This window comes from Pseudophryne corroboree, chromosome 8, assembly GCF_028390025.1.
Source record: "Pseudophryne corroboree isolate aPseCor3 chromosome 8, aPseCor3.hap2, whole genome shotgun sequence".
Classification (NCBI taxonomy): Eukaryota; Metazoa; Chordata; class Amphibia; order Anura; family Myobatrachidae; genus Pseudophryne; species Pseudophryne corroboree.
This window is the reverse complement of record NC_086451.1, coordinates 400,180,446-400,208,429: the sequence shown is the minus strand read 5'-3', so window position 1 is coordinate 400,208,429 and position 27,984 is coordinate 400,180,446. Positions and strand designations below refer to the sequence as shown.

Genomic DNA, 27,984 nt, shown 5'->3' with positions numbered 1-27,984 from the left:
TGCTGCTGCCACTAGTCATGGCGAGACGTCGAAATGCCATCAACGTCGTATGCCAAGGCCGATGCCCAATGTCATAGTAGAGAGCATGTAAAATCCCAAAAAATAAAGCTCAGTAAAATGACCCAAAAATCTAAATAAAAATCGTCTGAGGAGAAGCGCAAACTTTCCAATGTGCCATTTACGACACGGAGTGGCAAGGAATGGCTGAGGGCCTGGCCTATGTTCAAGGCTAGTGGTTCAGCTTCACATGAGGATGGAAGCACTCATCCTCCTGCTAAAAAACTTAAAAGAGTTAAGATGGCAAAAGCACAGCAAAGAACTGTGCGTTCTTCTAAATCACAAATCCCCAAGGAGAGTCCAATTGTGTCGGTTGCGATGCCTGCACCTCTTTTTTTCTTTCATTTTTCTATGCATCATGTGCTGTTTGGGGACAATTTTTTTGAAGTGCCATCCTGACTGACACTGCAGTACCACTCCTAGATGGGCCAGGTGTTTGTGTCGGCCACTTGTGTCGCTTAGTTTAGTCACACAGCTTACATCTTGCACCTCTTTTTTTCTTTGCATCATGTGCTGTTTGGGGACTATTTTTTTTAATCTGCCATCCTGTCTGACACTGCAGTGCCACTCCTAGATGGGTCAGGTGTTTGTGTCGGCCACTTGGGTCGCTTAGCTTAGTCACACAGCTACCTCATTGCGCCTCTTTTTTTCTTTGCATCATGTGCTCCTGAGGAAGCTGGATCACCTTGTTGCCAGCGAAACGCGTTGAGCCCTATACCCCACCTGGGCACCACTCCACGACACATTGGGACTCTGACATTCTCGGCATTCATTTGGACTTTGCTCCTATCACTGGGATTCATTCCCCAAGGATAAAGAACCGGATCCACACAAACAGCTAGCAATGGACCCTTCCTAAAGCTGATGCCATTAAACATCTCATCTGTGGAAACCGGTAATTATCTGCTGCTACAGTGATTGCCACTTTGGAGACTGTCCTAGCCGTGTAAATCTGTATATGTCCCAAAGGAAAGTGGATGTATAAGTGACTATACCCAGTGGGCACTATTATACTTTATATTTTAAGTGTTATTTAGATCAATAACAGGATTTCACACCTGTCTTTTTAAATGATTTAATAAATTGACATTTTATTCAGCAAACCGTCCTTATATAATTCTTACAGCCAGCGCTGGTACTTGTGTTTTTTATTCTATTATATTCTGGGATCTGACCATCCCCATACCAGCTGCTGCTGACTGCGCACTTACATATTCTTTTACTTTTCTATATGTGCTGTTTGGGGACTATTTTTTTGAAGTGCCATCCTGTCTGACACTGCAGTGCCACTCCTAGATGGGCCAGGTGTTTGTGTTGGCCACTTTGGTCGCTTAGCTTTGTCATCCAGCGACCTCGGGGCAAATTTAAGGACTAAAAACAATATTGTGAGGTGTGAGGTTTTCAGAATAGACTGAAAATGAGTGGAAATTATGGTTATTGAGGTTAATAATACTATGGGATCAAAATGACCCCCACATTCTATGCTTTAAGCTGTTTTTGAGGGTTTTTTGTAAAAGGAGAGAGTATTGACTGCATAGGAGAGGAAAGAGTTAAACATTTGGGGAGGGGTGGACCTAGCTGTGAGGAAAGTACAGCCTTCTTTAGGGGGAGGGTTTGCTATATATAGGGAAGGTGAGGCCATCTTAAGTCTCTTGGTGATTTGCTTTAGGTGAGTGCTGCAGTGCAAGCAAAATTTTGTTTTATTGGGGGATTCTTGCTGTGCGATTAGTACATAGACTGACCCTCACTTTGGGATTCTCCTCTCCAGAGTAACCCCTTATAATTAATTCTCCTTCTCCCCTCCTGGTATTTGTTTGTCTGCCGACATGTCTCGCCCCCAGCGCGTGCTCAGGGCCCCGGCTCGGTACCGTGGGTCGGACGGCCGAGCGGGCCCTGAGGCGGCAGTGGGCGGCATGAGGGACGGGGCTCCGTCCCCTAGGGCCTCGCCGAACGCGGCCGCTGGCAGCACGGACAGGGCCCGGGCGGGCTCGCCGCCGGGTGCCGGGTCGGGCACTCCGGCCGGACGAGGGCGGCGTAGGGGACCAGGGGTCCCCTCGGGCCGCTCGAGGATCGGCGGGCGGCGGCCGTCCCCTCCGGGAGCCGCCGAGCCCGAGATCATGTCGGGCGCCCGCGGGCGGGCCGCGGGGGGCGCCCGGGAGTGGCAGGCACTGGCTCTCCTTCCTCGCCACGGCCGAATGTTCGTGCCGGGCGGGGGGAGAAGACAGGTGAGGGAGCTGGCGGTCGCCGCGCGGGGCCTATGCAGGAACCTCGCGCGGCGGCCGATGAGGAGGAACAGTGCGGGAGGCCGTTGGCGGGTGGGCGTGGGACGCGCGCTCGACGTGCGCGCGCGCCCACGCTCGCTCCTGACGCCGCTGGCCGCACACGTGCGCGCGCAGCGGCGCCAGCATCACACAGGCCACCCGCTTCTTCTCCCCGGATGCCGGAATCTGGCAGTGGGAGAGAGCCCATGAGGGGGGTGCAGCGTATGCCTCGGTTAGGCAGCGCTGGGCGCACGGAGAGGGCGATAAGAGAGGGGGGCACAGCAGGAACTACAAGGGGTGGCCGGGAGCAGCAGGCGGGTGCGCTTTCCGCGGGTCCGGTGACACGCGGGGGAGCACGCGCGGGGGGGCAGCAGGTCCCTGTGACTACCGCAGGACGCAGCGGGTCCCGCGGCAGGAGGGGAGACAGGGAATGGGTCAGCAGCCGCAGGGCCGCGGCACGGGCCGCTGCGCACGACAGCGGGTCCTCCCCAGGACCAGGGGATTCTACTGCTTCCCTGGATAGGGAAGGCGAAGGATCGGAGATGGAGAGCGGTTGGGCCGGCCGGGGGGCACTTGCCTTCGGTTTAGAACATGAGGGGCAGGGTCCCCGGGGCGCATTGGGCGGTCGGTGGGCGCAGGCTCGCGCCCAACCAAGGACCGGTCATCCTTCGGGCGGCGTTTCCGGGGGTCGCGCCGCACGGGATCCTCCTGGGGTTATAGCGTCAGCTCTGGCCACGGTGGTGGAGGCTCTGGGGCCATTAGCTGCAGTGGCCTCCCCTAGGGCGATGGCGGATTTCGGCCAGGCTGCAGGACGCAGGGGGTCTGGCATTCGAAGGGCATCAGCGGCGCAGCGAGTGACACGAGCCTGCCGAGAGCTGGGGGCCGCCGCGGCGGAGCTGGAGCTAGGACCAGACCGGGAGCAGCAGGGGCGCACGGTCGCTGCGCATTCCACGCGGGGTGCCCTGCGTGCGCCGCAAGCGCGGGCCGGGCCCTCTTCTGTTTTGTCTTCCACAGAGGGCCGAGGTGAAAGGGATTTGGCAGATTTCGTGGTGGACGATGATTGGACTGAAGAAAACGAAGAATCCGGGTCGGAGAGGTCGATGGCATCCGGTGAGTTGGTACAGTCTATATCAATCTCCACCGCGAGCTCGAGTTCGCGTAGCTCTTCGTCCTCCTCCTCCTCCTCTTCTTTGGCGTCGCAAGCGTCCGACGCTGATAGTACTGCTAGGGCAAGGAAGGAGGCCGAAAAACTTGCCAAAAGGGCAGCAAAACAGCAGAAGAGGCGTAAGCGGCGCAGGCGAATTAGTGAAGAGGAGCGTAGGGCAAAGAAGCGGCGCGATCTGCCGGGGGTAGTGCGCTGCGAGTACACCGCAGTTATGCGGGGGCTGCGAGACAGCTGCCACAAGAAGATACGTAGGGGTGACTTTGTGGACTTATTCGGTTTGACTAAGGCCATGAAGAAAGATTACAAAACGGCGGCCGCTACGAAGGGCATGGGGGCAGAAGCTTTCAGGTCTTTTGATAACTGGCTGGCCGGTGTCTGGGTGTTTGCGGCTTGCTATTTGGAGGACAGGCCGGAAGAGCACATGAATATCATCCGGTACCTTCATCTCGTGCACGACATGCAGCGCACATCCTCGGGCTCGGAATGGCGGCGATATGACCAAGAGTTTCGGGAGAAGCAGGATGGGCTACGGGTTATGGATTTTGGGTTCAAAGACGTGGAGGTCTGGCTCAAAGTGACCCGGGCATCCCAGCGGGAGGAGGAAACCCAGAAACAGGGAGCAGGTGGGCGTCGCGGGGGGTCCTCAGCGCAGGGAACGGGCGCGGACGGGGGATTTGCCAAGACAGGCGGATTGGCCGTTCGCATGGGCGGGCGGTCTGCCCCTCGAGGGAAATGCTTCGCTTTTAACAGCGGAACATGTTCATTTGGCAAACAGTGTCGTTTTCGTCACTCTTGCCAGCAGTGCGGTGGAACCCACCCAGCCTCCTCTTGTTTCAAAGGGGGACGACAGGGAAATCGGGGGAAACAACCATACCCTAAGCAGGCCGCGAGCGGGACCGCTCAGCAGAGCACCAACGCCAGTTAAGTTGGAAACGATGGGTAAATGGTTGGGTCTGTATCCCAATAAAAGGGATGCAAAATTTTTGTTAGACGGTTTTAAGTTCGGTTTTCGCTTGCCTGTTGCAAGCGAAGTGTCCGTGCGCGCGCACAGGAACCTTCAGTCTGCCCGAACCTTGCCGACGGTGTTACGGGAGAAAGTGGATAAGGAGGTCAGGTTGGGTAGGATGGAGGGGCCGTTTAAGTCACCCCCGGTGGATGACTTTTTCATCTCCCCGGTCGGGGTGGTACCAAAGAAGACTCCAGGATCTTTTCGGCTCATTCAGCATCTTTCTTACCCGCCAGGGGCATCGGTCAACGACGCAATACCACCGGCTTATTGCTCGGTGGTGTATCAGTCATTTGACGAGGCGCTGGAGATGGTCCGCGGCTACGGGAGCGGGGCCCTCATGGCTAAGATTGATGTTGAGTCAGCTTTTAGATTACTGCCATTGCATCCGGACTCATTCCGTTTTATGGGTTTCCGGATTGGGGCGGAGTATTTCATCGACAAATGTCTGCCGATGGGATGTTCCGTTTCATGCTCGTTTTTCGAGCGCTTTAGCACTTTTCTTCATTGGTGCGTGGAGTCGACGTCAGGCGGTCACGGGGTTGCACATTACCTCGATGATTTCCTGTGTGCGGGACCGGCTAATGACACAAGGTGCGGCGACTTGCTGTTTAGCACGCGGGCTCTTTTTTACCACTTCGGTGTCCCGGTAGCCAGGGATAAAACGGAGGGTCCGGCCTCCTGCCTATCATTTTTGGGGATTGAAATTGACACCGTGGCGGGAGAGTGTCGCCTGCCCCAGGACAAAGTGTCAAAGCTCTGCGAAACTATTTGCCGTTTCAACGGCTCGCGTAAAGTCACGCTGCGGCAGGCGCAGTCCTTGCTGGGCATGCTGAACTTTGCTTGTCGGGTAATACCGATGGGCAGGGTTTTCTGCCGAAAGCTCGAAAGGGCAACGGCGGGGTGTGCCAGGCCGCATCATTTCGTTCGATTGTCCTCTGAATTAAAAAGGGATTTGGCCGTCTGGGCTTCGTTCCTGGAGGATTTCAACGGGGTGAGCATATGGCAAGCGCCAGCCGTTGACAGCGAGAGTTTGCAGCTTTTTACCGATGCTGCAGGTGCCTCTGGATTCGGTTGTTTTTTGGAGGGATCGTGGTGTGCGGCATCTTGGCCGGGAAACTGGCATAGCGAGGGTCTTACAAGAGATCTGGTGCTGCTGGAGCTTTTTCCCATTATGGTAGCGTTGGAAGTTTGGGGCGATCGGTTGGCTAACCGCAGCATAGTGTTCAGGTGCGATAATCTGGGCGTGGTGCATGCGATTAATAACCAGAGGGCGAAATCGCTAGTGGTGCTGTGGGTGCTCGGACAATTGCTTTTGACGTGCTTGCGTAGGAACCTATGGTCCGGGCGCAACACGTGCCCGGTTTGGAAAACGGAATCGCAGACGCGTTGTCGCGTGAACAGTGGGAGAGATTTTGGGATTTGGCACCTGAGGCCGAAGAGCAAGGTTTTCACTGTCCTGGTTATGTTTGGCAGGTGATCGGGCCGGACTGGAGGGTCTAGCGTTGCGGTCAATCGCGCCGGCCACGCTCAAGGCTTACGGACAAGCTTGGAGTGAATGGGAGGAGTTTGTCCAAGGGCGTCAGCATCAAGGTAAGAGCAGGCATCGGCTGATGCTTTCTTTTATGTGGCAGCTTTACGTCTCCGGTAGGTCACGAGCAGTGGTATCGCGGTATTTGGCAGGCATCTCATTTTTCTGCAAGCTGCGAGGCGTCCCTGACGTAACGAAAAGCGAGGTTCTGCGGAAGGCAATGAAAGGGTGGGCGCGAGTTGCGCCGTCGCCACCGGATAGGAGGCGGCCCATCGATGCGGCTTTGTTGCCGGCCGTCATCGAGGCGGTAGGGCGAGTCGCGTCGTCCAGGTTTGAGACGCTTTTGTTCAGTTTGGCGTTCTCAATGGCTTACCACGGGGCCTTTCGAGTTTCTGAGTTGGTAGCGCCTTCCAAGAGAGCAGATTCGCGCATGCTGGTCGGGGACGTGGTAGTGGGTGAGAGGTCCTTGCTGTGCAGGTTGCGACGCTCCAAGACGGATCAAGTGGGGAGAGGGCGCTGGGTTACAATGGTTCCAGCGCTAGAGGAGTGCGTTTGCCCAGTTGGTCTGGCAAGGCAATATGTGGTGGTGCGACCCGTTAAGGAGGGGTCTTGGCTGTTGCATTATGATGGGCTGCCAGTCACGAAATACCAGTTTCGTTGGATGCTGAGTCGTTGTTTGGCGGGCTTGGGCCTCCCACCCACTGCTTTCGGTACCCATTCCTTTCGCATAGGCGCAGCGACGTCGGCTGCTGCGGCGGGTTGCTCCAGAACTGAAATCCAGGCGGTGGGGCGATGGAAGTCGTCAAGTTACAGACGATATATTCGCCCCGTCACATGAGAGGTCGGTTTGCGCTTGGTGCTTTGTTTAAATGGCAATGTATTATGTTGTTCCAGTTCTGTGATCTTATGGTGTTGTGCGTCTGTTGGTGTTCCCCCTTTTTTTATCCTACTCAGGGATTAGCTACTCGCCGTTGCTGGCATGAGTCGGCAGCGGGGGTCTGGAGTTATTTGCGATTTTTTGCCTGACTTGACGGACTGAATTCTAATCTATAATTCGGCTAATTTGGTCTAATCAGAGTCCCTCAGCAGGTCTTTACGTTTCACCTCCAGCTGAGTTATTACATGTGTTTCCCATTTTATACCCCCCCTCCCCTCCCCCCCCCCCCTTTTTATTTCGTTTGTTTTATTTGATCTTCCCCCTTTGTGTCTTTAATTGCGCTTTAAATTGGCAACGGAACATGGTGCAGTCGGCTAGGCCGTGACTGCTGCAATGGCGAGATCTAAAGTTTTCTTTTTTGGCAGATCCTTCAGTATAAACAATTAATAAGCCTCTTAGTAATCAATTCTACCCCTCTTTTTCCCTTCAGGATGGTTCGAAGACTATTTGCCAATTTGGGTGGTTGGCCACTCTTACATTTACTGGGCGGCCAGGTTTGTGGCCTCGGAAGGGTCTCAGGCATTGCTAGGAACACAGGGTGTCAGATGGCTTGGCTGGCGAGGAATGATGTGGGGTGAGCTGAGGAGTAGGTTAGTGAGTCAGGCCAGCAAGCATGGAGTCCCTAGGGTTTTGGTTGTCCATCTAGGTGGCAACGACCTGGGGAAGAGGACATCCTTAGATCTGCGGTGGGCCATGATACAGGATCTGGCGAGTGTGACCGCGGCATGGACCAATTGTGTGTTTGTTTTTTCCATGATGGTGCCAAGATTGTGTTGGAGGGGTGTGGCGGATGGTCGCCAGATTGATGAGGCCCGGAAAAAGGTGAACGGAGCGGTGGCAAAGTGGGTGCTGTCCCACGGTGGGAGGGTGGTTCGCCACCCGAGGATACGGTTCAGAGACAGCCACCTTTTCCGGCGCGATGGAGTACATCTATCCAATGAGGGGATGATGTTTTTTCTGGAGGATCTAGGTTTCGCTTTGCAGGAGTTAGGGTAGGTTTATGGTGGCGGTGCGAAAGACTTTGGGGATGAGTCTTTCGCTGTTGGCGGAAAAGAACGGCAGTTTTGTATTGTAGGGAAAACTGTAGTGTTTTTACAGTTTGTTGTGGTTTAGGTGCACTCACCTCCATCGACTTATGGCCGCTTGACCACCCGTCCGGGAAGGCAGCGGCAGGGCACCCAGGAGCGGTGGGTAGTCACTGTGGGGGTTGAGTTGTCACCTATTACCGGTTTATAGTAAGTTTTAGTAAATTTATAGGGTTAGTTATTTAAGGTTAATTCAGATTAATTGAGCCGTTCTTTTGGGCCGCCACCATATGCCAGCTGGAGCGGCATATTAAATTAATTTCTTTATTACAGGTTTCCTAATGGATAGGGACAAATAAATAGCTAGCAATTTTCTGCCAAAATTCAAGTCTCAGTGTCGTTATTTCTGGTTCTAGGTTATGAATGCTTTACTTTCAAAGAAAGGGGTCCACCAAATATCACTAAGATGTTTAAAAAACACCCAAATCCAAAACACACCCGAATCCGACAAAAAAATTTCAGGGAGGTTTTGCCAAAACGCGTCCGAATCCAAAACACGGCTGCGGAACCAAATCCAAAACCAGAACCCGAAAAATTTCCGGTTCACATCACTAATATATATATACAGCTTGAGTATCCCATATCCAAAATGCTTGGGACCAGAGGTATTTTGGATATCGGATTTTTCCGTATTTTGGAATAATTACATACCATAATGAGATATCATGGTGATGGGACCTAAATCTAAGCACAGAATACATTTATGTTACATATACACGTTATACACACAGCCTAAAGGTAATTTTAGACAATATTTTTTATAACTTTGTGCATCAAACAAAGTGTGTGTGTACATTTACACAATTCATTTATGTTTCATATACACCTTATACACACAGCCGGAAGGTCATTTAATACAATATTTTTAATAACTTTGTGTATTAAACAAAGTTTGTGTACATTGAGCCATGAAAAAACAAAGGTTTCACTATCTCACTCTCACTCAAAAAAGTCTGTATTTTAGAATATTCCGTATTTCGGAATATTTGGGATATGGGGTACTCAACCTGTATATATATATATATATAGAGAGAGAGACAGACAGACAGACAGACAGACATATAGACAGACAGACAGACAGACAGAGAAAGAGAAAGAGAAAGCAAATGGGTACCGGCACTCCTCCTTATGATATTGTTGCCTCGGGTGCCCTCCAGCCAATGAAGCATGCAGATAGTGATTCCAAATGGCGGCACTCCTCGAGGACTTTCAATACCAATAAATGAAGAGACAAACGCTCCTGTGTGCTGTTAACGTTCGTCAGAACAATGTGTGCAAATAACAAGATATACCTTTATACCTTCCCCAGTTCCATCTCTGCGTCTCCAGCGCAGCAGCCAGGCGGGTCTGGATGACGTCACCTGCCACGCGTGTGGCTCGCTCCTAACGGTCCAGCGGTCCAGTGTGCCGTAAGGACCGAGGTTGGGAATGCCTGCTGTAGGATTCATAGATTGCTCTGGATGAGCATTGGATGGGCTGATTCATTGTTGAGTTGCTTTACCAGATGATCTTTGATCAACCAGGAACTTTTCCAGTTTCATATGAATTAAAGAGTAAAGAGTGGATGTATTCCACCTTATATGGTACTTACTTCATTTGATGGTGCTTTGGCATATGGTGGAGGAACCTTCATGAAAGGTTATGTTTAATGCACTAGGAGGCGCTATTCTCACACATATTTTTCAGATTGAAACACAAAGACCGTCTTAACAGCAATACATTGGAGGAGAGCTGCCATTCAGTGGGAGAGGAGTGTATGAGGGTCAGGAAACACTGATTGGACTACACCAAACGAACTACATGTGGAACATATAACTTTTGGGTGTGGCGCTTAGTACCGCCTTTTTTCTAATACATATATATATATATATATATATATATATATCTTCCTGATCTCTCTGCCAGTCTGAGATTGTGGGCCTGATTATGAGTCGCATGCAAAAGCAATGCAGCAGTGTATATGCAGTCACCCATATGAAAGTTTATGGAAATGGCCTGCAAACTCCTCCCCTTGTGTACATTCGAACATCCAATTGTGCAAGTACTGAGACTCCCACTTTTATTGTCCGTGCATGCTGTAATACTGTTTGGAGCGTCCTTATACGCCACCATTTGCTTGCACCATCAAAAACTGCATAAGCACCTATGGCAGGTGCAGTGTCTACGCCTTCCCACGTCTTCCTCTACTTGTAGTTGTGCCTTTGAGCGCAGCCTCTTACATTGACACGCTTGCAATACTCCCACAGTACACTCACTGAATATTTTTGCATCCCCCAGCCATCTCCCAGGTATTCCCATCACTTTCCCCCCACTTTTCTGATATCTGAATTGATTGCAGCAGCACCCTTGTATAGGCACTCTGTGTAACGCACCCGTCTTAGGTGTTTTACAAAATATTTGCTGATGTGCAGCTGCAAATAATGGCTGAATTACATGCCCATCGGCACTGTGTGCAGAGTACGTGTGACTCACAGTCAGGCCCTGTGCCTCTCTTGCAAATCCTAACTGCCAAAAAGCAGTTAGGAGCAGTCTAAAATAGTGCTGTGCGAACTCCCTGCATAAAGAGTGAACTTCTGGGCCAGCTTCACCTCTGGAGAGATTGTATTGGGAATCAGCAGCTGTCTGCAAACTAAAGCAGGTAAATACTAGTAGACTGGTATTATACTGTATAGCTCCACCTACGCCCCCACCTTGTAGACACCGCCACTGTATAGCTCTACCCCCAACTATACTGACACTGTGCTGTCCCACCTGTTTCCCCACTGTGTATATACTCTGCCCCCTCTATCCCTACCTTGTGTACACTGGTACTATGCAGCTTTACCTGTGCCCAATGACATCGTGCTCCCACACTATGTGGACTGGTACTATTTAGCCCCACCTGAAGGGCCGTTGCAAGGTTTCTCGACACCCTAGGCAAAAGTTCAGTCTACTGCCTGCCTGACCCCTGCTGGGACAGGGCTTCCAGGCATGGCCACTGCTACCCATAACTCCGCGGTGGCCGGACCCTTATGTATCCGGGTGACATCTATGGACTGCGTCCCAACCACATTGCATTTGTGTCACCTAGCAGCACAGAACCCCACCCTGTGTCACCAAGCACATAAATACCCCTTTGTAACCCAGCACATCAAAAAAACCCTCCCGTGTCCACCCTGTGTCACCCAACACAGCACCCCACCTGTGTCACCCAATACAGCTCCCCATCCCTGTATCACCCAGCACAGCACCCCACCCTGTGTCACCCAGCACATCAATCCCCATGTCACCCAGCACATCAACCCCCCCCCCGTGTCCATCCTGTGCCACCCAGCACAGCACCCCACCCTGTGTCACCCACTCACAGCCCCCCACCCTGTGTCACCCAGAACGGCTCCCAATGCTGTGTCACCCAGCACAGCACCCCACCCTGTGTCACACAGCACAGCCCCCCACCCGTGTCACCCAATACAGCTCCCCACCCCTGTATCACCCAGCACAGCACCTCACCCTGTGTCACCCAGCACATCAATCACTGTGTCACCCAGCACATCAACCCCCTCCCCCCGTGTCCACCCTGTGCCACCCAGCACAGCACCCCACCCTGTGTCACCCACTCACAGCTCCCCACCCTGTCACCCAGAACAGCTCCCCATCCTGTGTCACACAGCACAGCACCCCAACCCTGTCTCACACAGCAAAGCACCCCACCCTGTGTCACCCAGAACAGTTCCCCACCCTGTGTCACCCAGCACAGCTCACCACCCTGTGTCACCCAGCACAGCACCCCATGTGTCACCCAGCACAGCACCCCACCCTGTGTCACTAAGTACAGCACCCCACCCTGTGTTACCCAACACAGCTCCCCACCCTGTGTCACGCAGCACAGCACCCCACCCTACTCACCATTTTAAATGGACCCTCCAGTTAAGATCCGTGTCCCTGGAGTAGACGCTCAGGTCCCTCTATGTGTATGTCTAGCTGATGTGACTCTCATGTCAAGTAACATGTGCCTCAATACCTGCGATGGTGCTGTGCACACAGACATCTTCATGGCTCCTTCTCCCTGTGTGGACACCAGAGACCCTTCTCCCGGCCTCTGTGGCTGCTTTTGGGCTACGTCCGTTTGTCTAGGACCCGACTCAAAACTTCCAGACCGCACATGCGCAGTAGGGATTCGAGAAGAGGCAGTGGTCAATCCGCTGCCTCCTCTGCTCCTCAGCATCTCCGTCCAGAGAAGCTGCGCCCCGGCATCACCTGAGCCCGTCACTTTCGCACACAGCAGCAGCACACTCAGCTCTGCTGCCGCTGCCACTTCCTCCGCTCCCAGTCAAACGTCAAAGCAGCCTCCAAATGCAGTTACTGTAACAATAAATGTCATTTTTGTGGGACTCAGGAGCATGCCGCCCTCCTGTGTCAGGTGCCCTTAGGCAGCTGCCTAATGGTGGCGCCCACCCTGCCCACCTGTGCCCACTGACACCGTGCACCACCCATGTGTACACTGGTACTATGCAGCCCACCTATGCCCACTCACATGTGCTTCCCCCAATGCCGCCACCCTATGTACACTGGTGCACTCACCCTGTGTACACTAGTACTATGCAGCCCCTCCTGTGCCCACTGACTCATAGTTACATAGTTTGTGAGGTTGAAAAAAGACAATCTGTCCGTCGAGTTCAACCTATTTGTGTTCTCCTACTCTGTATTATTTTCAGGAGTCATTTTATCTGTTGATAAAGTCGGCCGTTGTGTTGTATTTCCCCATTTTATTGTAACTACGGTACATGATCTATCCACTATTGCTCTGTATATCCATATCCATTAGGAACTTATCTAGGCCATTCTTAAAAGTATTAACCGAGTCTGCATTACTACTCTCTCAGGCAGGGAATTCCAAACTCGTATTGTCCTTACTGTGAAAAAACCTTTCCGCCTCTGTGTGCGGAATCTCCTCTCCTCTAAACCAAGTGGGTGTCCATGTGTTTTCTGTGCTGGTCTTAACTCTATGCAGCACCACCTGAACATCATCAACAACTTGATATTTACTAGACTGTAGTTTTGGCAAAAAACACATTTGTGTACATGCATTACCTCCATTAACTATAAACTGATGCCCAACATGTAGTTGCTGAAACGAGATACAGTACTCTGTCATCTGTATGCTCCTGGGACACGGATGTTAATGGTTTATTGTGATTTATGAATTGCTTATTGAAACGCCTCAGAGTTGTGAATGTATTTGTACTGCACCTTCTTTATTTTCCTTTTTCTTGATATACATGTTACGTAATTTGGGCATTGAAGGAGCTGAGGGAAGTTATGTGAGGTGGCTATTGTACAGTATATTGGACCTCATTCTGGTCCAGTTGTTGCTGTTACTTATTATTGGTACTTTGCTCATGCGCAGGACCCACTAAGTGTGTGCACAAATGGGTCCTGCAATCAGGGCCGTCTTTTCGTATGGGCTCAATGGGCTCTTGCCCAAGGGCCCCCAAGAGAATAAGGGCCCTAGGCTGATAGGTGAGAGTCCCCTCTTTCCAGGGGTACCAGATTTTTGAAAATCGGCCCTGGGGAACCGGAGATATCAGACTTGAAAGCAGTGGTCCCCATCCAAGCCTGTTAATTGCTCTTCCCAGCCAGATATCTCAGGTTCTGTCTGACTAAGAGTATTTCTGAGGGTATATGCCAAAAGCTGTGACTCTTCCCTTTTAGTGGACACTGGCAGCTTGTTTCTACTATGCCCATAACCAGAGATATCAGCCTTCAAGCAGCTGGTCCCTGCTCTAGCTCCTCACGCCTAATACGCAGTTTTAGATTTTCATTGGTGAATTGCTCTGGATCCTGAACTCTGATCCCCAAGTCCCCAGAACCTTCTGAAAGGTGGGACTCTCTAGTTTTTTATCCCATTCAAATCTAAGAAATCTATTTTCATGAACTTGAGATATCTGCAGTCAAGCAAGCTGCCTTCCCACCGGAAAATTATAAATATTAAGCCCACGCCACTAGCCACCCCTACCCTACGTATTAAACACCCCCTATCACCCTGGAAGTCATGTACCAGGGCCCCTTCATTCAGCCCAATGCCCCCTTCTACAGTTTAGCCCCATCTGTGCAGTAAAGGAGTAATTAGCAGAAATTACTGCTCCAGGTTCTACAAGCTGAGCGGAAGATAGAACACCCCCTACTGCCCGTGGGACATCAATGCTGCCGCTGATAGTACCCCCCACCCCTACCGCTGGAAGATGGGTAGGGGGCCCAGTGGATTGCTGTGCCCAGGGGCCTACACTGCTGTTAAGACGGCTCTGCCTGCAATGTAGGAAGTAGGATGGCAGCAGACTGTCAGTGATAGACATCTGCTGCCATTTTTGGGTGGGGAGGGCAGTTTCAGTTTTCCAAAACCGAGGCATGTCGCTGTTGTGTAGGGGGAGTTAAGTGGCCAGGGATCGCCATCGTACCAGAGATTTCCTGGCTTCTGCAATGGGTGGCTTGCCCGTCCTATGGGTGCCACAAGCCACCTGATGAGGAGTTAGTGATCTGATGCTTGCATCCCAGGATGCAGGTTGTATCACTACTGCAGCAGGAGGGTTATACTTGTTATAGACACCTCCTGCTGCATCCCCATACAGCGCTATCACTGCAGCTTCCAGGGAAGTGACAGCCACTCCATCCACATCTGAATGCAGCCCATTGTTTACTATGTTCTACTGTATATCAACCACTAGAATAGTTTCTGTTTGTCAAACAGGGCTGGTAAGCGATGTGTTTAATTATAGACATAATGACTTTTCAGATATTACACTACACATTTAAACTGCATCCCCATTAGATAAACCACGCCGGCAGTTTTTCTGCCACATACATGTTGCCATTGCCATGCGCGGGTATGGAAACCGGGGCCACTGGATGGCATCTGTTTACAGGCAACCTCATGGGTCGAGTATGAGGTGTCGACAGCCATAATGTAGATATTCATTTTGAGAATGTTGACATAGTCATAATATCGGAAATAATGTCGGCACCGCAAACATTGGCATGGGAACTTATCCCGGAATCTATGGGTTAACCTGCATCAACAGGGTCATTTTCACAACAAACCACCCTGCATTTATCCGGTGTCCAACAAAGTGATGGATACTGTATATTGATCTTTTATTTTAGGCTATACTTGATTTTTGTTATAGATGGAACTGCCATTTTCTATACACTCCATTTATTCTTGATTTTTACTATTTACTGTACTTTCATTAAGTTAGAAAATAGTCTATAAGATCATTGAAATTATTTAGCTGTGCATTTTATGAAGGGTTTAGAGGAGAAACCCGAGGAACTGTGTGACATAGAGAAAGAAAATAAATAGTCCATTTAGGGGTCATTCCGACCTGATCGCTCACTGCAGTTTGTCGCAGTGCAGTGATCGGGTCGGAACTCCGCATGCGCCGGTGCATGGCAGCCTTTGTTGCCTAGTGATCGCCTCTGAGACAGAGGCGGTCGCTGGGTGGGAGGGGGCTGGATGGCGGCGTCAAGCCGCCGGTTACGGGGTGCGGTCCGGCCAACGCAGGCATGGCCAGACCGTTGGGGGGCGGGCCTCGGCGGCTGCGTATTGTCTCATGCAGCCGCTGCGGCCAGTGGCAGTGACAATTAACTCCTGGCCAGCCGCAGGAGCTGCGCTGGCCGGGATTTACTCCACAAATACAAAAGCATCGCCGCTGTGCGATGCTTTTGTATTTGTGCGGGGGAAGGGGGGTGGCACTGACATACGGGGCAGACTAGCCCTGTGCTGGGCGTCCCCCCCGTATGTCAGGGAAGATGATCGTAGCTGTGCTAAATTTAGTACAGCTATGATCAACTCGGAATGACCCGCTTATTTGGAGCATGAACAGAGCAAAGGAACAGATTGGCCATGACCTTACTAAAACTTTTCCAATGATTAACAAGTTACAGTATATAAAAGTCTGGCTGATGCTACAAAGGATTAGGATCAGCTGATCCTTTTAAATTTGGGTAAGCGCCTAATTAGGCACAAACCAATCTAGAAAACAAATGATCTATGATAATGATTTGATCCACCCAGTATTAAATGCCACATAAAAATGACAATGAGAAATGATGACACAAATGATTTAAACAAGTATATTATAATATTTAATTATCCATTACGTAAATCATCTTACAGTTTTATAAAATTACAACAGAACCACACAGATCGTTTAAGCTTTATAAGGTTTGGTAAATCTGCTTGAAAGTTTGTTTAGCGAAACTCATGGGTATGGGTCATTGGGTCGACCCAATTTAGGTCAACACTCATTAGGTCGACCGCTGAAGGTCAACATTGCCATTAGGTCGACATGCATTTGGTTGATATGGGCGTTATGTCGCCATGTACTAGGTCGACAGGTCAAAAGGTCGATGAGGTTTTTTACTGTTTTTGGTGCCGTTTTCTCCGTAAAGTGATGGGGAACAGAAATGAGTGCACTGTGTCCCCTCGCATTGCTCGCTTCGCTCGCCATGCTTCGGGCAGATTACCATTCCAATCGTAGTCCACGTGGATCGTTAAGTATGAAAAAAATGCAAAAAGTGGAAACAAAATGTGAAAAACTCATGTCAACCTTTTGACCTGTCAACCTAGTACATGTCAACCTAACGGCCATGTTGATCTAATGCATGTCCACCTAATGTCATTGTCGACCTTTAGTGGTCGACCTAATGAGTGTCGACCTAAGCTGTGTCGATCTAACAACCGTAACCCTAACTCATACTCAGTTTTTGTTACTATCAGTACTTTGAATGGTTACTCTTCTAGATTATCTGTATGCAGTGGCACATTACAATTACTCTAGATATCAGAAATACATACCTCCCAACATGACCCTCTCCAGGAGGGACAGAATGCTCTGCTCCTGGACTTCTCTCTTAATGTATGATTGCCATCACCTGTGCTGAAACACCTTTCTTATCCATTAACCTTTTCAACACAGGTGCCAGCAATCATACATTAAGAGAAAAGACCAGAAGTAGAACATTTTGTCCCTCCTGGAGAGGGTCATGTTGGGAGGTATGGAAATATTAGTCTGTGCTTCTTCACACAAGGTCAACACTACAGACAACCTTACAAAGGTTTACAGCAGGGCTGGCCAAACCGGTCCTCGAGATCTACCAACAGTTCATGTTTTCCAGGCCTCCTGGAGACCTGTAGAATTGTCAGTTAGGAATGAATGCAGCACGTCTTAATTAGTAATGACTACACCTGTGCACCAGCTAGGTGATCTGGAAAATGTGAACTGTTGGTAGATCTTGAGGACTGGTTTGGCCACCCCTGGTTTACAGTCTTGTGAGCAAATTTTAGCTATAGGTTTTATGGCATTGTATTAGTGTGTGTGTGTGTGTGTGTGTGTGTGTGTGTGTGTGTGTGTATGTCTATTTATATAAATTACATGTTTTTCTACATTTCATATATGTATATGATTGGTTAGAAGGCACCACTTAAATTAGAAAGTAACATAGGCAGTCCGTCAGTCATATACAATGGCGTAACTACAGAGGATGCAGGGGGTGCAGCTGCTATAGGGCCCTAGCTGCTTCAAGGGCCCGCTGCTCCCCCTGCACCCTGCCCACGGGACCCCCCCCCCCCCTTCCCCGCAATAGCTCCACTTCCCCTTCCTCCGACTGCTCCCCTCCCCAGGATGCAGCTATCTGGAGGGTGTAGCAAGGATGGGGGCCCTACCTGGCTGGTTTCAAGTTCCGACAGCAGAGCAGAGCAGTGGTGTGATTTGCAGGTATTTAGGTATTTCCATAAAGTGACCGCCCACATCCGAGACGTCTGCTGCTGTAGTCAGGTACTGCTTATATCCTGCTCCCACCCTCCCTCCATCTCTTTCCCTCACCCCCCTCTACCTTACACTTTCTCTCTTGCTCCTCTCTCTCTCCCGCTCTGATATTCTCTGTCGCAATGTCTCTCTTCCTGACACTCAGACTCTCTCCCTGACTCTCTCTCTCTCTGACAGTGTATCTCTCTTCCTGACATTGTCTCTCTCCCTATCAATGTCTCTCTCTCTCTCTCTCTCTCTGACGCTCTATCTCCATCTCTCTCTTCCTTACGCTTAGATTCTCTCTCCCTGACACACTCTTTCTCTCTCCCTGACCCTGTCTCTCCCTCTCTCTCGGATACTGTCTCTCTCTCTTTCTCTGATACTATGACTCTCTCTCTCTCTATCTCTTCCTGACACTGTTTCTCTCTCTGTATAACAATATCTCTCTCTACCTCTCTGACATTGTCTCCCTCTGTCTTCCTGAGATGGTTTCTTTCTCCCTGACACGGTCACTCTGGCAGTGTCTCTCTCTCTCCCCTCCTGACACCCTCTCTCTCTCTCTCTCTCTCTCTGACACCCTCTCCCTCTTGTTCTTTCTCTCTCCATCTTTTTTTTCCTGACACTCCCTTACTCCCCTCTCTCTTTCTTTCCCTCCCTCTCTTACACTCTCTCAATCCTGCTTGCTCCCCTCTCTCTAATCCTCCCTCTCTCTCTGACACCCTCTTTCTTTCTGACTATGTATTTCTCTCTCCATGACACTTTTTCTCTCTCTCTCTTGCAGTGACTCTCTCTCTCCCTGACACTGTCTCTCTTTAACACTGTCTCTCTCTCTCTCTCTCTCTCTCTCTCTTTGGCAGTGTCTGTCTTGCTATCTCCCCAACACTCTCTCTCTTTCTCCCTTTGTCTCTCTCTCTGACACTCTCACACTCCCCTCTCTTTCTCCCTTCATTCCTGACACACTCTCTCACTCTTGCTCACTCCCATTGCTTTCTCTCCTGCTCCTTTCCATTCTCTCTGACACCCTCCCTCTCTCTCATATTGTTTTTCTCTCCCTCTCCCCTGACTTTGTCTCTTTCTCCTCTTTCCTTGACACTGTCTCTCTCTCTCTCATTGACAGTGTCTCTCTCTCTCTTCTTGACACTGTCTTTTTCTCCTGAACACTCTCTCTTTCACTCTCTCTCTCTCTCTCTCTCTCTCTCTCTCTCTCTCTCTCTCCCTGACACCCTCTATCTCCTTTTTTGTCTCTCCCTGACATTCTCACTTTCTCTTGCTCCCATCTCTTTCTCTCTTCCTCCCTCCTTGATACACTCTCACTCCCGCTCCCTCCCCTCCCTCTCTCTTGCTCCTCCCCTCTCTCTCTCTCTAACTCTCCCTCTCTCTCTCTCTCTAACCTCCCTTTCTCCCATCTCACCTCTTTCTTTCTTTCTCTCTCTTTCTCTCTGAACCCCCTTTCCTCTCTGTCTTGCTCCTTTCTTTCTCTTTCTGCACCTGACACCGTCTTTGTCTCTCTCTCTCTCTCTCTCTCTCTCTCTCTCTATCAGGGCGGGATGTACTATAAGACATCGCCGCCCCTCGCCGCCTACCGCAGCGATACTAATCGCATATGTACTAACATATGCGATTAGTATCGCAATGCGGTATAGGAGGCCCCCAGCGATGATGTCTGCCAGGGTCAGTGGGGGTCGGCGGGGGTCTCCGTCACCTCCCAGACTCGGGAGGTGACGTGTGCAGGGAGACCCCGGGCTCCTCCGCCTCCCCCTGCAGCCGGAAGGAGACAAGGCTGTGATGCGGGGGAGAAGGAGGAGGGGGCTACACCAGCAGCGGCTCAGGTGTGCCGGAGGGGAATGGGGGGGGTCGTCGTGAGTGGTGCTTGGTGGCGGCGGGATGCGGCAGGATCCGGCGGCGGCAGTAAGAATCCCATAGACTTCTACAGGGTATCGGCATAAAAAGATGGCGATACCCTATGGTGAGAAAACGCGGCGATCGGGAGTTAGTACATATGAAAATGCGGTAAAACAAGGGTTTTACCGCATTTTTCCTTTAGTAAATCCCACCCTCACTCTGCTCACTCTCTCTCTCCTGCTTCCCTAAGGGGCATTGTAGTGACAATGGCATGGGATGGGGGAACTTTCAGGATATTGCATGGGGCCCACAAATTTCTAGTTACACCCCTGGTCATATACATAAAATAAGTGAATTCACCTTACTAAAACTGTGTATAGCACAGTACAGCAATATTGATAAGTGAAAAAAAAATTATTATTGAAAGGTATGCATAACTTCTAAGAGCCCTAATAAGTGATATATACCTTTCATTAATAAATGTAATGAAAGGTATATATTTGAGTGCTGCTTCTTTATACCTTCATTCTGGATAGGTGAACTGATATATATGCATTATGTTTGGGACTATTTCTATATTTGAGTCAGCTAATGTATATCCTGGAATAATTCTTGCAACCGTAAACTTACTCTATTCTTATTTCTATGTTAGATATGTCTTGGTGAAGGGTCACTGGGTGATGTCATCAGAGCCAACTGAATGTGCACATGGTGTCTTGAGGCATATAAGGCACTATAAGACCATCTTCTATGTACGTTTTATCCCTGATGACAATGCGATATAAGACAATCAAATATTATATATAGAAATGCTTAACATGGCTAAAATGCTCCACCAGCAATTTGTATAAAGTAGCAGATTAAAGTAGCATATTGTAAGTAGAATCACAAGGCATGGCTAAATCGCAGATTAAATTGCATTGATAATTTGACCATACGGCTAAATTGGGGAAAGGTGTATGTGGACACATCTGTACACATGTACACATGTAAATATATACTTAGATTAATTGTACACTACATTATGAATGAAGCAAGCAAAGACTATACCTTAAATTATCCACAAGCAAACCTAGTATACTTCAAAATAATCTGGAATGGGCATTTTAATGTTCTGAGCTCAATTTAGTATTTAACGAGGGACAAAGGCGACTTTGTATGGTTTGGGAAAGTGCACCAGTCCAGATACATCGGGTGTCAGGTCCAGTTCTTCCCGTGGCACAGAGGACTTCAAGTTAAAATTTTGCAGGATGGTGATAAGGAAGAGGAACAGTTCCATTCGTACCAGGGGCTCTCCGAGGCAGTTTCTCTTTCCTATGGAGTGTGAGGATATAGCAGTAAAATGGTCAGAATGTGTCACATAATACTAAAATAACTTATTTTAAATTTAGAAGTCAGAGCACAAAGTTAACACTCAGAGTTAGGGATTTAAAACAAAAGGAAAAAAATATATCAAGTAAAATCATAAATTCTAAGTATCTAGAAAATTATTTTAATTTGAGAAATTTGAGCTTGCAGTACTTACCAATGCTGCATTTCTAAGTGCAACACTTGCTTTCACTACCTGCGTTTTAATGCTAGATGAAAGCTACAATAACTGACTGGGTGCTGTGCTCATTGGAAAATTGCATCTTAATGCAGTGTCAGTAAATTAACTGTATGAATTTTCATTTCTCAATGAAATCATTCATAACATCTCATAACTAATTTTCTAATAGATCCAAATCTAAGTAACTATTTCCATCAATCATAACCTTATATCATATTTGCTTTTTCTACCATGGGACATCCAAAAATTGAGAAGTTCTTCTGGCTCCCGAGGTATAAGGCAACCCTCTTACGTGGGTATAAGTACCAAATTTGCTGTGAAACTCATAATCATGGCCCCTCCTGTGATGCATTGCTATGAAGTGTGGCATTACCCCATGAGGGGTGGGGCCACAATGGTAAGAATTATGGTGCCACACTGCTAGCTCTACCATGGAGACCTTACCCTTCCTGGATCTCATGGAACACAATAAGATAAAGGTAGCTAGGTATGCCTTATATTGGATCTCATAAACTGACTTATTTGGACAGATAAATAAATAAATGTTTTATAGGGTCTATTTACTAAGCGTTGGACGGAGATAAAGTAGACGGAGATAAATTACCAGCCAACCAGCTCCTAACTGCCAAGTTACAATGCAGGCTGTGTTTGAATAATGACAGAAGATGATTGGCTGGTACTTTATCTCCATCCACTTTATCTCCATCCGCTTTATCTCCTTCCAAGGCTTAGTAAATAGACCCCTAATTACAATATGTCATGAAACCTCACTTGGTGCTGATTTACTCACTCCAGAACCTTCACAGCAGAATAAAGTGAAGGTTCTGGAGTGGCCATCTCAGTCTCCTGACCTCAATATACCACTCTGGGGAGATCTCAAACGTGCAGTTCATGCAAGACAGCCCAAGAATTTACAGGAACTGGAGGCTTTTTGCCAAGAAGAATGGGCAGCTTTACCATCTGAGAAAATAAAGAGCCTCATCCACAACTACCACAAAAGACTTCAAGCTGTCATTGATGTTAAAGGGGGCAATACACGATAATAAGAACTGGGGTATGTAAACTTTTGATCAGGGTCATTTGGGAAGTTTCTGTTGTCATTATGATTTAAAAAGAGTAAACACAGTTGTTTAACGATAAATGGCTTCACCCAACCACTAGCCATGAGTGAAAGAAAAGTTTGTGAGTTATCATTCATATTCTCTGACAAATGGGCAGAAAATCACAAATTCTGCTAGGGTATGTAAACTTAGGAGCACAACTGTATATATATATATATAAACTTATGAGCACAACTGTACACATATCTGAAAGTGACAAACAGGTTTTATAATTATATATGGGATGCAGTCAATTTACCTACAATCAAAATCCTGACGGTCAAAATACCGTCAACCATTGACCGATGGTCAAAATACAGAGAAGGTCAAAATACCGCCATGGTCAAAATACCAACATTAAAAATGGTAAAAAAATCGACATGTGTTTTCATTATTTTTACATTTAAACCAACTTGTTCATACTTTACCATCCCAGTGGATGTGGAGGGGGAATATAATAGTGTACCAAGTGCAGCGAGGCAACATGCCCGAAACATGCAAGGGGACTTGTTACACTTATACGGTGGCCATGTCGAACTATATCGACATATACACCCCAATAACTTAAAAACCTTGTGTCAACTTTTTGATATGTCAACATTTTAGATGTCGATATTCTGGCCGTGTCAACATTTTAAATGTCGTTTTTTTTACCTTGTAGGTATTTTGACCATAGGTCAATTGTTGTCTGTATTTTGACCGAGGGGATTTTGATTGTAGGTAAATCATACTGATCCCTATATATATATGAAACTAGCTGGAGTTCCCCGGAATTTTAAGAATGTCTGTTTACAGAAATAAATGTAAATAGTAAACACACAGTAGAAATAACATTGTAGATAGCTGAATACCCATGCTTCACTATGGGATAAGGATGATAAATTAGAATAATAGTTGTTCGTTAATTTATGTTGGTTGGAGATCTAGTATATAGGCATATCTTGCTTCCCTGACGCACTATGTGTAGTGGCCGGACCCCTTTTTAGTCCTTTTTTTTCACTTGGATATCCCGTTAATGTCCCACCGTGTAGAATATTTACCACCAGCTGTTATCAAGAGTAGGTAAATATTCTACACCAGGCATGTCCAAACTGCGGCCCTCCAGCTGTTGAGAAACTACACATCCCAGCATGCCCTGACGCAGCTTTAGCATTCTCTGACAGCAAAACTGTGTCAGTGCATGCAGGGATATGTAGTTTCACAACAGCTGGAGGGCCGCAGTTTGGACATGCCTGTTCTACACGGTGGGACATTAACGGGATTTCCAATTTAATCAACAGGGGACTGTTATTTGGAACAGGCTTGAACTGTATATACCCATCCCCATTGGGATTAAGAGGGGCACAGCTCATTTGAGATTTACACCGATCTTTCTCAACTTTTCATTGTTTGTAACATATTTTAAATTAATTTTTTATGTCATTCAATAAATCATGTGTTTATTATATGACCTTTTTCTCTCATATATGACCATTTAGCGCTATTATTGTTCTTGTTGCCTGTCTCCTGATATACTCTGTGCTGCTGTCTCCCCCCCCCAGGGGTGCTAGGGATTTCAAATTGTTTTAGTTGCCTCCGCCGTGTTTTAATATGCTCATACGTAAAATTTCACGATCTTCACTTGTAAACTGTGGATTTGTATAGAAAGACAGACAGAAGGACAAATTTTCGCTTTTATATAGTGGAAATATATATATATATATATATATATATATATATAGTGTTTACCTGCAGCTAGAGGCATGAAGGCATTATTTTTCTGAAACTCTCCCTTTTCGTTGAGGAAATTTTCGGGGTTGAATTCTGTCGGGTACTTAAAACAGGACGGATCTTTCAGCACAGATGTCAGTACTGGGAAAACATCAATATCCTGGAAACATTAGACATTTTATAGTGAGAGTACAGTAAAAGTAAATTCCCATCTTAAATAGATATTTCATTGGTCTTTTAGCTTTATTGCTACTTACCAGTCCAATGTTTACATTACAGTAGCTGAGTGTGTGTTAGTATATTGTATTTTATTACAGATAGACTACTGGTTTCAGCATGCCCTGGATGCCAATCTATGCTGATTACATAGATAGATAAGTTCCAACATGCCCTCACAGACATGTGTATGTTGGCACTTGTAGTTCACCAGTGCTTGCTGGGATCAGGCAAGTGAAATGTGTTATAGGGGGAGATTTATAAAATCTTGGAGACAGATAAAGTGGACGTTACAAACTTACGGATGGTTATAATGGATGCTGACCCATGCTTAGGGATTTTCTGAGGCCCAGAGCAGAGGTGCAAGGGTCTACTGTGCCATTGGTGTTAACCATGGACCCCTACGAGGAGGTTTGGCCTATTCTGTGCCCAATAAACAGATTGCGGCCCTCTGTCTGAAACCACTAGTATGGAGCTTGTATGCACTTTAGAAGACACTGAAGGCAGGAACCAGGAACAGAGCACGGAAGGCAGGGATGGAGCAGCCAGGAACGGAACTTTACTGGTTGAGTACTGGCAAGCACAAGGCTAAATGCTGGAGTAAAGTTTAGGCAGGGCCGAAGCTAGGATGTTCTGCACCCGGGGCAAGGCAGTAATTTGGCAACACCCCCAGCCCCCCCCCCCCCCCACCCCACACACACACACACACACACACACACACACACACACACCCAAACTCAAATTACACCACACGTTATGTCAGACAATAGGGTCCTTTATTCACAATATGCCAAACAATAGTAACGCCCTATATAGCACATTATTTAACATATTGGTATCCCTTATACACCTTATGCTACTTATGCACCTTATATACATAATGCCACATTGTAGTAATGCCCTTTGACTCCAGTTCAGAATATAGGACCATGGGGGAAGGGGAGGGGGGGGATTGGGGAGGAAGAGATGACAGAGGGGGGAGGGAGAGAGAGATGGGAGATAGGAGAGAGAGAGGAGAGAAGGGGGAGAGGGGTAAGGGAGATAGGAGAGGGAGAGAGGAGTGAGGGAGAGAGGAGAAACAGAAAGAGAGGGGGTTGAGGGAGAAAGAGATAATGAGGGAGAGAGAGAGCTAAGAGGGAGAGAGAGAGATGGGAGAAAGAGGAGAGAGAGGGGTGAGGAAGAAAGAGAGAGAGGAGAGGGAGAGCGAGATGGGAGAGTGGTGAGGGAGAGGGTGGAGAGAGAGGAGAGGGAGAGAGAGTATGCAAGCCCAGGCTTGGAATGGCAATTAAACTAAACATATACTTCCCAGTTACCACCCACTGCATCACTGATGAAGATGCAGGCTGCCACCAGTCACAGCACAGAGCACCCTGCTAACGACAACAGTGGCAGGCAGGATCCAGGAGAAGGTATCTGCACATAACAATCCACTGGGTAGATGCTAGATTCAAGTGGCCTAAAGGACCTATGACATCAGGGGGAGGAGTCATGTCACCATGGGGAGGAGCTAGACCAGCGGTATTGTTCTTCTACTATCCACGCCACCAACTACTACCTTTAGTAAGCCCGAAGTGTGGCGAGCGAAGCGAGCCCGCGAGGGTACATTTCGGGTACCCTGTTCGGCCGTGATTCGGTGACGTGGCTCCACCCCTGGTGACATCAGAGGTCCCTTACCCAACTTGGATTTAGAACCAACCCAATCCACTGCCCATACAGGATCATGTGCTTTGTTCAGCACTTGATTCTATAAGACTGTGGCAGGCTTTACAGCCAATCTCAAATCCTTATTGTCGAGCAGTGCTTTGCCGTGAGGATTTTAGATTGATTGTAAAGTCTGCCACAGTCTGGATGAATGGAGTGCAGTTCTGTGAGAGGAAAAAGTGCTTGAAAAGATCTGCCACTATCCCCGAGTCCAGCGCTGGTCATAGGGAGGAGGAGCACTTGGCTGAGGGCGCATGGCCCCTTAGGGGGGGACCTAGTTGCGGCCATGGTTTAGGAGCCTATACTCTGGCACTGAGGCTTCCTTTTATAGGGAGATGATTCAGATCTCATGTCACATGTCTCTTTGAACTTTAAACAGGTTGACGTTCATGTCCCTATGGAAGCCACAGCCACCTGACAAACACCAGACGGAGACGCCGGCAACAGTCAGCTCACCGCGGCGAGCACTGATGGACCCTCACCCACTTGTTGATCACAGCAGCCTCGGGGAGCCTGTAAGTTAGCTCCAGGATACGGCTCATTGTGACAGTGGACAGGGAGAAAGTATTACCCAATCAGTTACTACCTGTCATTTTACAGACTGTGGGGGTAATTCCAAGTTGATCGCAGCAGGAAATTTTTTAGCAGTTGGGCAAAACCATGTGCACTGCAGGGGGGGGGGGGCAGATATAACATGTGCAGAGAGAGTTAGATTTGGGTGGGTTATTTTGTTTCTGTGCAGGGTAAATACTGGCTGCTTTATTTTTACACTGCAATTTAGATTGCAGATTGAACACACCACACCCAAATCTAACTCTCTCTGCACATGTTATATCTGCCTCCCTTGCAGTGCACATGATTTTGCCCAACTGCTACAAAATTTCCTGCTGCGATCACCTTGGAATTACCCCCCCGTGATAGAAAATTTACATTGAGATGCTGCTTGGTTGCAACGGGCAACTTCTCCTCTTTACCTCTCTCTAATATTTGACAATTCTCCTCCATAGTGTGTTCAGCCCAAAACATGTTTCACCAAGTAAATTCTGCCCTGTGCTTTTACCTTGATCCAGTTTCCATCCATCTCATATTTTTCCTATCTGTTAAAGCTTGTTCTTATCTCGCCTGTCACTTCAATCAATCTCTCACTTTTGGCTCAGCTTCATCTTCCCTCAAACACACCCTTGCTTCAAATATCCTTTAATTAACCCTGCCTTTCCCTAATTACTGACTTGTCTTTCTCCTAACCCTTGTGTCCAGATACCTTGGGGTATATTTACAAAGATTCGTGTTTTTGCCATTTTGAAGGGTGTTTGATCTCGAATGGTATCGGGTGCATTTTACTGCAACTTTTTGAATCCTGATAGATCATTTACTAAGCTGCCGACTTTTCACAATTCGTATTTTCCGATGTCGATGTGATTCGTAATGTCAGGCAGTGTCTTACGGGAGTGATGAGTAAAACACTGCCTGACAAAACACAAGGAATCCCGGACGGATCTGTGAGATCCATGCAGGGCTTCATTGTGTACCTTAAAAAGGTGTATAAAGTCTTTAAAAACCTGAAAAAAATTGCGTGGGGTCCCCCCTCCTAAGCACAACCAGCCTCGGGCTCTTTGAGCCGGTCCTGGTTGACAAAATATGGGGGGGAAAATGACAGGGGTTCCCCCATATTTCTTCAACCAGCACTGTGCTCTGCGCCTGTTCCTGGTTTCAAAAATACGGGGGACAAGAAGCGTAGGGGTCCCCCGTATTTTTGAAACCTGCACCGGGCTCCACTAGCCAGGTACATAATGCCACAGCCGGGTGACACTTTTATAGTGGTCCCGGTGGCCCTAGCATTACATACCCAACTAGTCACCCCTGGCCGGGGTACCCTGGAGGAGTGGGAACCCCTTAAATCAAGGGGTGTCCTTCCCTCCAGCCACCCAAGGGCCAGGGGTGAAGCCCGAGGCTGTCCCCCCCATCCAAGGGCGGCGGATGGGGGGCTGATAGCCAAGTGTAAAAAATTTGAATATTGTTTTTAGTAGCAGTACTACAAG

General features: G+C 48.4%; 1 protein-coding gene across 2 annotated transcripts in view; it reads right to left on the bottom strand.

Moving 5' to 3' along the window:
- Positions 1-16,140: 16,140 nt before the first annotated feature.
- Positions 16,141-27,984, bottom strand: part of LOC134949291 (cytochrome P450 2G1-like) — a 174,691-nt gene continuing 162,847 nt past the window's right edge. For both annotated transcript variants that reach the window (XM_063937788.1, XM_063937789.1), the window contains 2 exons: positions 24,047-24,188; positions 16,141-20,983 (listed from right to left, as the gene is read on the bottom strand). In XM_063937788.1, coding sequence (XP_063793858.1) covers positions 20,802-20,983; positions 24,047-24,188 — 324 coding nt within the window. In that variant the 3' untranslated portion in view covers positions 16,141-20,801. The remainder of the gene's footprint in view (positions 20,984-24,046; positions 24,189-27,984) is intronic.